This window comes from Sciurus carolinensis, chromosome 3 (assembly GCF_902686445.1).
Source record: "Sciurus carolinensis chromosome 3, mSciCar1.2, whole genome shotgun sequence".
Classification (NCBI taxonomy): domain Eukaryota; kingdom Metazoa; phylum Chordata; class Mammalia; order Rodentia; family Sciuridae; genus Sciurus; species Sciurus carolinensis.
Genome location: NC_062215.1, coordinates 125,152,405 through 125,161,954, shown reverse-complemented (window position 1 = coordinate 125,161,954; position 9,550 = coordinate 125,152,405). Strand labels below are relative to the sequence as shown.

The following is a 9,550-nucleotide window of genomic DNA, read 5'->3' as shown; positions in this document are numbered from 1 at the left end:
ACATATAAATAAAATAAAGGTCTATCGATAACTAAGATAATATTTTTTAAAAAAGAGGTTGAGGGCTGTAGCTCAGTGGTTGAGTGCTTGCCTGGCATGTGTGAGGCACTGGGTTTGTTCCTCAATACTCCATAAAAATAAATGAACAAAATAAAGGTATTGTGTTCATCTACAGCTAAATTTTTTTTTTTAAAAAGAGGTTGAATGTTTCAAAAAGTTTTAAAAAAGTTATCAACATAAACATTCCCAGAATCAAGAAATTACAAATAGAGAAAACTGAACCAACTTTAAAGAATCAGGATGAAAAGTGTAAAGAAAAGCAGAGTAGTACATTCTGTAATTTTTATTACAAAACAAAGTTCAAACCCTTTACATGCTGACATCAAATGTCAAATATAAGTTCATTGCAAGCACACCTTTTTAAAAATATACATACTGTATATATTTACATTCAAGTTTGGGTAAATGATGTCAAGGTGTAGTAGTTCAGGTTCTAATCTTCACCCACTCTGTGGATTTGTTCAACCTCAAACTAAATAGCGATTGTATCTTCACTCAGGCACATGGAGAGGTAGAAACTGCTTTTTAATGAAAAAAAAAAAAAGTGCAAATGTGAAGATCATTATTGAAGCAGCTGAGCTACAACAAGGAGAACCTAAATAGCTTTGGTCACTTCAAGAAGCTGAATATATGTAGCCTGTCCTTTATATTAAACCAGAAAAACATTAGGAAGATGCTCTCCTGAGCACATAACAGGATTGACAGAACTCAACAATTGAATGGCCTGCCACCCTGTACCCAAGAATTGCATATGATTAAGTTAGGCAACATAGCAGTGGAGCTGAGCTGGCAGCTGGGCACCTTTTCCCTGATAAGACAAATAAAATGGAAACAAGTTGCTTAAAAGACATCAAATATCTGTATACACACCACCTGGAACTTAGCTGACAACTAAGGTATTCTCTTTCCCAAGTGAAATTCCTACTAATTTCTGCCCATACCTGCCTCCATCCCAAACTGAGCTCCTAAGTCTATACAGAGATGGAGGCACCCTGTGACTTCTGCTGGCCAAGGCTCCTCAACCTCAAGATGGGACCTCATGAAGGTTCTTGGGCCTGAGAAGGGCTCTCCGGGCACCTGCCAGACTTGATGGGACTTGTTCCCGTTCCTGAGAGGGGGAGTTGGAGGGAGGCCACGGAGGTGGCTGTGGCTAGAAGCCCTTCTCGTTCCCTTTTCTTCTGTTTCATCCTGCGGTTCTGAAACCAGATTTTGACTTGGGTGTCATTCAGCTGCAAGCAGTTGGCTATCTCGATGCGTCGGGCTCGAGTTAAGTACTTATTGAAATGAAACTCTTTCTCCAGTTCTGTCAGTTGCTTGGTGCTGAAATTCGTGCGGATAGCGCTGGAGGGGCTAGAGGTTCCATATTCGGCGAGTTTGCCTGTAACGTAAAGACGAGGCGTTAGCGGGGAGGGCAGAGGATGCGGAGACCCAACGCCGGCGAGCCGTGGGGCTAGAGTTAGAATTCAAAGTCATAGTACGCTCCTCCTCGGTCTCTGTGAACATAGTTGTGCCAGGAGAAACGCACCACAAAGAGCTCCTTCCTCTAATACTCTCAAAGCCCGGCACATTTTCCGAGCCTGGGCACGCTTAATGAAATTGGCCTGTTTTAATTAGGAATCGGAACGCGTTTCCGATGGGAGGCCCCGCGGCAACACACCCCCAACGCAGTTCCGCGGGAGGGGCGCCTTCTCCAACCCCAGGTGCCTCCATCCAACGACCAGGTACTTACTTTTCTTTGGGGCGTTCCTCTTCACTTTCATCCACTCGAACGTGCTGAAGGCGGCCGGGAGGCCGGAGGTGGGAGAGACTGACTTGGGGTAGGCCCCCCGGACTGGGGACGCCGACTGGAAGGCTCCGGGGTGGCCATCGGCTGGCTCTTTGAGACAGGCTGGGAAGGGGCCAAGATCGCTGAAGGCCGCGTAATCCACCTGTCCGCTAAGGAGAAAGGAGCCGCCACCGGAGAACACCGCCGAGGTGGCGTAGTGGACGTGCGCCCCGCCGTCGTCGGCCGTTCGCCCCAGAGCGCCTGGGAAGTCATAGGCAGACCCGGGCCCCAGGAAGCTGTAGTCCGCACCTCCGGCCGTCGCAGCGGCAGGTGCAGTGCCCGGCTCGTAGGCACCCTCCACAGTGCACGGCGCATACCTGGGCGCAGTCGGGGGTGGCGCAGGAGGCTGAGCTGGGGCGGCCGGGGGCGAAGGCGTGGGTCGGGTGGCTGCCAGGGGCAAACAGCTGACAAAGGCGCCGTCGCCGCTGCTCAGAGGGAAAGCGGGCTGCAGGGCCACGGGTCGGGCGTCGGCGCGGCAGAACTTGGGTGCGAAACTGAGCACGTCGCTACCGACCCCACCGCCGCCGCACGACACGTACTCCAGGTAGGAGCTCATGGTTCCAGCACACGGTTCCGAGGAGTCAGGCCAGGGTCAGGGTGTGGAACCCGGCAGGACCGGGCAGGACCGCCGCCGTCTGCGCCGCTCGGTTCTTCTTTCTACCGGAGCTGCCCTTGCCGAACCATGGCAAGCTAGTAGGAGGTAAATAGTGGCCTAATATACTAGCGGGGGCTGCCACGTGGCGCGGGCTGGCCAATGGGCGCCTTCTCCGCACCGCCCGGGTTCCGACAGGCGCGGCTCCTTGCTCCTGCTCTGCAGCCAACTTAGCCCAACCGGCCAGGGCCGCCGTCCATCGCCCCCAGCTCTGGGGAGAGCCGGCGTGACCCGGGGGCTGTCTGAGGAAGGGTGGGGCGCCTGCTCCCAGACAGGTATTGGGCGAGGTAGGGGGAGAAAGGCAGAACTGGCTTCTCGGGTGAGGGCGAGGGTTGGAGCGGGTGAGAGCTTGTTCTTCTGGCTTGTGGGCGGCTCTACCCTCGGGTGTGGATTGTAGGTGCCGCGGAGTGCAAGGGGTTAAATGGGAGCGTGACTTTCGACCTGTAGGACTGCTGTCAGCCCTTCTCCAAGGAAGGTAAAGTTACTTTCTACCCCCTTTTCCCATCCCAATCTCTTTTGGCTTTCTTGGCACTGGTGTTATCCCTTTCCAAGATCTGGAGCAGATGTTTGGTTTTCCCTCTTTTTTCGCTTTCCCTGCGACTCATGGGACTACGTTTCCTGCTTTCAGTGCTGAGCATCTAGAGCTGGACGAAATCGTCACTTTTTGTGTAGGTTTCTCATCACGTTACTTCGCAGCATTCCCTTCAGCTTCCTCCGCTCCTTTCAACTTAGGACGGCTTGATCAAGGCGAATGTAGTAGTGCCAGGTTGGGTTTGGACAGAAAATAAAGTTTCTGCCCTGTAGATCTTCACAATAAAGAATCACCCTTGCGGGGGACCGCTTCTTGTGCACCTCTTTGGGAGGCTGGCACACGCACCGTGCTGCCCACGCTTTCAATGAGACTCTTGGCTCAAGAGCGCAAAGATTTCCCAGGGACAGGTCAGAGCTCAGAAGTTTGGACGGGCTTATACCTTGAAGCAATTAAAGCTTCTGTTCCATCAGATAAGTGCTGCGTTGTCTCTTGCGAGTGAAATCTGAGGGCTGGCAATGTTAATGGGCTCACATCTTTCCCTTGATAATATGGTTTTGTTTACTGAGTGTAGAGAGACGGGAAATAAAAGTGCAATTGGCACAGGAAACCAAGAGTAGAAGGGTTACAAAGACAAGCTTTACATCGACAAACTTTCCAACTTCCTTGACCATTTCTTTTAATGTATTCTTCTTTGGGGCTGTAGGAAATTAAGTTAAATAAATAACTAAAGGTTATTTACACACATTAGTAATGAGAAGAGGTTAGTTTCTTGAAATCTTGTATGAATAAGAACTCTAAAAAGTCTTCTCTTAGCTTACTCAAGTGCCCTTGAATTATTACAGTGCCCTTGATCTATTACAGTCTCCAAGTTATGGTGACTGAGATTTTATTATTGTTTTACTGATCCACTTATCATCAAAGAAAATTCCACTTTGAGGCAGTTTGGAGAATAGAAGCCATGACAATCCAGGGAGCCAATTCCTTACAGGGATGTAGACTTGTGAATAAACAAAACCACACCAAAATGTACATGCTGGTAAGGTTGAAGGGTCTCCAGGTTAAGTGCAGGGTGAACAGAAGCCCAGGGGTGAGCACAAAACTAAAGGGATCTTGGTGCCCGCACTGCTGTAGTGCTTGGATTTGATTGGAAAATGGAGTCCTATGCTGAAAATAGTTTTCAAAAACTTTTGACTATCCATACTATTTCCCTGAAGCAAAATTTCGGAGATTTAGCATTTGCTGAGAGTATAAAGTATACTAAAAGAGATTTTTTTAAAAATACTTTTTTTGTTTTCACAGCTGTGGTGGGAGTTGGGGGTCAGGAGTGGGGGTTAAAGTAAGGGTTGATATTTGTTCAGACCCAGTCATCAATTCCCTGATAATCCCATACAAACAGTTACTGTCTGACAACCTTCTTTCTACTCCCCCTTTAATCTCTGCATCCCTAGCATATCTGACACCTCAGGGCTCAGAGTTGCCATCTCCATTCCTGGACTGGTTCTTGGCTTACTCAGGTTGGAAGTCAAGATGCTAGTCGTTTCTTATCATGATTCAATGGATGTTTGCCAACTAAGGTTAGGCAGGAGGTCAGGGTGGGAGGAAACTTTCTCAAACCAAAGGGTCAAAAGATTCATTTCTGACATAGGTCTTGCCTCTACTATAAATCTACTCCAGAAGAATCTCTTTTTTTGTGTGTTCTAGGGATTGAAGCTGGGGCTTTACACATGCTGGACAAGTGCTCTACCATGGAGCTATGTCCCCAGTCCATATTCCAGAACAAACTATCTTTAATTCTCTCAGAAGAGATTGAGAGATATTATTGGGGGAAATGTGTATAGAAATGTGAACATAGGGTATTTTGAGTAACTTTAAAGTTTGTCTCAGATGTTCACAGTGTATGAGAGAAATGTCTTATTAATTTTAATACTTGTTCAAACCATGAATTCCCAAGGCTTGCTTTCCCTGCTGAGTCCTAGTGTTGTGAGTTCTCTGTGGGAGGTGACAGCAGAGGAGCTTGACTGCCAGGTTGTGTTTGATGCAGGAATGCTTTGAAATTTCTTCTGTCCTGCTCATCACAGGAGCCACCCCTTACTCATTATGACCCCACCCCACCCCGCAACATGCCTACCTCTTTCTCTTATCCTAATAGCAGACTTCATTTCTATAGACAGAAGTGTTGGAAGGTGGCAACCTAGTCTCCTGTGTGTTTAAAGTTGTTCCTAAGAAGCCCCTGGCAATTCCCTTCCACAAGACCTACTGGGCTACCCTTTGGAGCACAAACTCTTGGCTCTACAACCCCAAAGCATAGAAGGTCTTTTGCTTGTTGGGGTAAAATGTGGGGGGGTCTTTTCTCTTCTGACAGATAAAAGGAAATGAGATTAAGATGCAGTTCTCTGTAGCACTTTTCAGTCATCTGAGGATAGAGGTGGGGATAAAAGGGGTCCTAAGAACAAGAATTCTAAACCTCTTAGAAGTTTGATAATATAAACCTCCCAGAGAAAAATACTTAAAGAGTGCTATGCCTTTCCCTAAGAGCTTTATAGATGAAGACTCAAGGATCAAGCTAGTGTTTGACATATGGTAGGCATTCAATAAATGTTTCTTGGAAGAAATGAAAAATGCGCACAGTGGTATACTTTACCATGACTGAAACTGGCTAAAGGATATTCTTAGATTATTGACTCCTAAAACCACTTTAGGGTATGAATCACCATAGAAGCTTGTTTAAAAGTGCAGATTCCTTGACCACTCCCAGAGATTTTAATCCAATAGGTCTGACTCAGGAATCTTTATTTTAAACAAGTCTCTTGGGTGATATTACAGCAAGTTTCTTTGGAATCACATTTTGAAATTTTCTGTTTTGGGAGTTGGAGGGGTACAGTATGGTGAGAAAGGAGATGTTTGTGTGGGAATGAACATGAACAGTGAAAAGTCATGGCCAGCTAATGCATCTGAAAAGTGTCCAGAAGGCTGTAGAATGGCAGAGCAGAGAGGTCAATGTCAAGGGTAAACTGGTCCAGAAGGGCTAAGGTTTCAGAAAATATCCTAAAGTTGCAGTCAGTTGGAATTTCCCAAGTTTTACTGACCAAACTGCTTTATAGAGACTGGGCTCACTTCTTCTTGCCACTTCCCTAGCTTGGCTTTGATGATACAAGTGGGGTAGGAAGTAAAATAAATTTGTCTCTTCCAGTCTCACCACAGAAAAATTAGAAGGTTCTGAGGCAATGGCCAGAGGGAAGGAGTGGGAATGGTAGTCTTCTACTCTCGTTTTCTTTCATTTATCGTTCAACCCTCATTTCTTCCATCTCTCTCATCTGGAAGGTACATTTGAGCCCCAGGGATCCAGAAAGGGTAAAATATCTTTTGGTCTAAGCTTTAATTCTTGTTCTGATTAAAGGCTGACCTTTCACAGTCTAAGGTGGCAAAGGTAGAAGGCACATTAAAGATGAACTACAACAAACTTTTGATTTTAGAGAGGCAGTCACTTTACTCATCAGAAGTTGAAAGGCAATGCCATCCTGCCAAAAATTAGGGAGTTTTGACTCCCTAGTCTATTGCCTTTCCGTATTCTGCAAAGAAGAAGAAGTAAGGCAGATATTCCTTTGCACTGTGGCAGGCCTCCATCCCAACAAACAGAACAGAATTAAAGGAGTCACCCAGGGCTGGGGATATAGTTCGGCTGGTGGGGGGGGGGGTCACCCTTATTTCTGGGAGACCACACACTCAATGGGGCTGACTGAGAGGCCTACTGCCTTCCCTTTGAGATTCGTTTGCTAACATCCTGCTCTAGACTTCAGTAGTTCTACCCTGAGTCCTCTACAAGAAAGGTGAGGCATGAGTCTGGTTCTCTACCCACTCCACCACCAAGCAAGGTAAAAGGATCCCCTCATATTCTATTGAGTTTGACCAGCATCAGGGCCCTGGAAGGACAAAACAAGAAGTGTCCCAAGATTAATTTCAATGAAGAGAGCAAATACAGAAAAGGACATGTATGAAAACCCATAGGCATACACAAGTCAGTTATACTGGTACTAACCATTTACAATTTGTTCTTGTGTTTTTAAAATAGGTAATAAATTCACATTTACGAGGCTCAAGATTCAAAAGTGTATGCTGTAAAGTCTTCCTCCCACCTTTGACCTTAGCTGTCTAGTTCCCCTTCGCATCAGTAACCAACTGTATTAATTTCATGTTTATCTTTCCAGAGATAATTTATACCTGAATAGCTCATCTCCCCACAGTTTTTTATACAAATGTAGCATGCTCGACAAATTCTGTTGCACATGCTTTTTCCCCTATTTTATCTTGAAGATCCCATATCCATACATACAGAACTTCCTGGTTTATTTTTACAACTTCATGCTGTTCTACTATAACCTGCCACAGTTTATTTAGCTAGTCCCTCTTGATAGGCATTTAGCTTGTTTTCAGCCTTTCACTATTACAAGCACATGTTCAAGCTTCTACCTATTAGAAAAATTCTCCTAAGTGAAATTACTAAGTCAAAGGGTATGTGCACTGGCAACTTTAACTAATTTTGCCAAACTGTTCTCCTTAAAAGAATCAGTTTATATTTCTAACAGTAACTCATGAGAGTTCCTGTTTCCTCACACTCTTACTCAATCAGTGGAATATTGTGGTTTATTTTTTATAATCTAATAAGTGGAAAATAGTAACTTTTAGGTACCCTTAGAGCATCTCCCAGCATGTCATTCTTCCTTAAATTTTTAGTTCTGTTTTACCAATGGGAGTATATTGACACAGAAAAGGTAAACATGTCACATGCAATGTAAATAGTCAAGGGCAGATGTCCAACACTATTTCCTATACTATTCTGCTACACATAGGGCTTAAGGAGGTTCAAAAGAGAAGGGGTGATTTCTAGTAACCCTTCTAGACACATGACATAAAAAAGTATAAAAGCTTTTTGACACTGGCTAAGAGGTCTCCTCTTAGTGGTGTGATGCCAGGACCACATTTCTGTTGGAATCCTCCTGAGTATAACCCTGTGGAAGCAGAGGGATTCTGATTAGTAATCCAATCTGACCTAGCCCTAACCATTATCTTGGATTCAATATCTGGGAAGCAGTAGGGTGGTGGTGGTGTTTTTAATTTCCCTGAGACTTATTTCTCTCTGGCCACCCAGCATCTAAGTATTGATCAGCATGATGTAGGATGTTTCCCCTAGATTTTAGCTTTATATAGGATATCCACTTGGACTCGTGAAGATTACCACACACAAACACACAGATAAACACACACATACACATCACACCACACCACTAATAATAAACCTATCAGGTTAGATATCTTTACTGACTGCTTCATTGATGAATCTGAAGTCCAGAAAGATTAAGTGAATTGCTTAGGGTCACACTATATATCAGTGGCAAGGCCAAAAATACAGTGTAGACCTAAAACTAAACTCCTTAGATTCCCTTGCAGTCTCTTCATTCTGGTGAATGTCCTGACTTCCACCTCAGGCCCTCAAAACAGAAACCTAGGAATTAACATCCACAGATCCTCTTTTACTCCTCCAGCTGATCATCAAGTCCTGTGAATTCTATCTCCCAAATGTCTTTTCCCTTCAGTTTTATTACATTAATTCCTGTCTATACTGGGCTATATCAACAGCCTCATTTTTCCTTCCTGTCTTCTGACCTTTTCCCAATCAGATACAAAAAGTTAGCTTTCGAAATAGATCACATATCCCAGCTTAAGACCTTCCTCGGTTCCCCATTACCTGGAGTAGGTCCATACTCCTCTAATGAACTCTGTTATGAACCTCTTTCCTGTCAGAATGCCCCACTCCAAACTACTTTCCTTGTTCAAAGTCCAGATCTTGTTCTTTTTTCCCTCTTCATTTTGTATGAGTTACTTTCTCTGCCTAGCATGTTCTTCCCTCCTTGGCATGAAAAACTCATTCTTTAGGAACCCCAATGCACCTCTTCTGAGTAGTCCTTTCGACACTATAGTACTGTTAGTGGTTTCTTTTCTTTATTTTAGGAACAGTTTGAGCACATTTCTGTTAAAGCACCTATCATCACGTTGTTTTGTTTTGTTTGGGTCGGGTATTTTTTTGAGGGGGTCATTCTGTGGTACTGGGGATCTAACCTTGTGCATACTAGGAAATGCTCTACCACTATGGTACACCCCCAACCCTGTCACATCGTTGTAGGATTATTTCTCTGTTACTAGACTGAGGGGTGCAAACCATTAGTGACTCATCTTTGTATTGCAAATCCTAGCACAGGACACATCTTTGTATTGCAGAGCTGTTCAGTGGATATTGCTCCAAAGCAGGAAGAGTGGGACAGACTGAACCAATGACTGCAAGACCAGTGTTTTTATTGCTTAGTGATTTCTGGAGACTGTGTGAAGCTTGCTGCTTCAGCCTATCTAAAGCAAAATGATCGTCAGATGTGACAGGAGTGTGATGCATGACTGTACTCCCAGCTACTAAAGAGGCTGAGGGAGGAGG

The 9,550-nt window shown here is 44.9% G+C and overlaps 1 protein-coding gene across 1 annotated transcript; it reads right to left on the bottom strand.

Annotated features, from left to right (window-relative positions):
* Positions 1-345: 345 nt before the first annotated feature.
* Hoxd1 (homeobox D1) lies at positions 346-2,554 on the bottom strand. The gene is made up of 2 exons (XM_047546300.1): positions 1,790-2,554; positions 346-1,438 (listed from the first exon to the last, which is right to left on the bottom strand). The coding sequence occupies exons 1-2, from the start codon at positions 2,439-2,441 to the stop codon at positions 1,098-1,100; spliced, it is 993 nt and encodes a 330-aa protein (XP_047402256.1). The 5' UTR covers positions 2,442-2,554; the 3' UTR covers positions 346-1,097.
* Between the last annotated feature and the right edge of the window lie 6,996 nt (positions 2,555-9,550).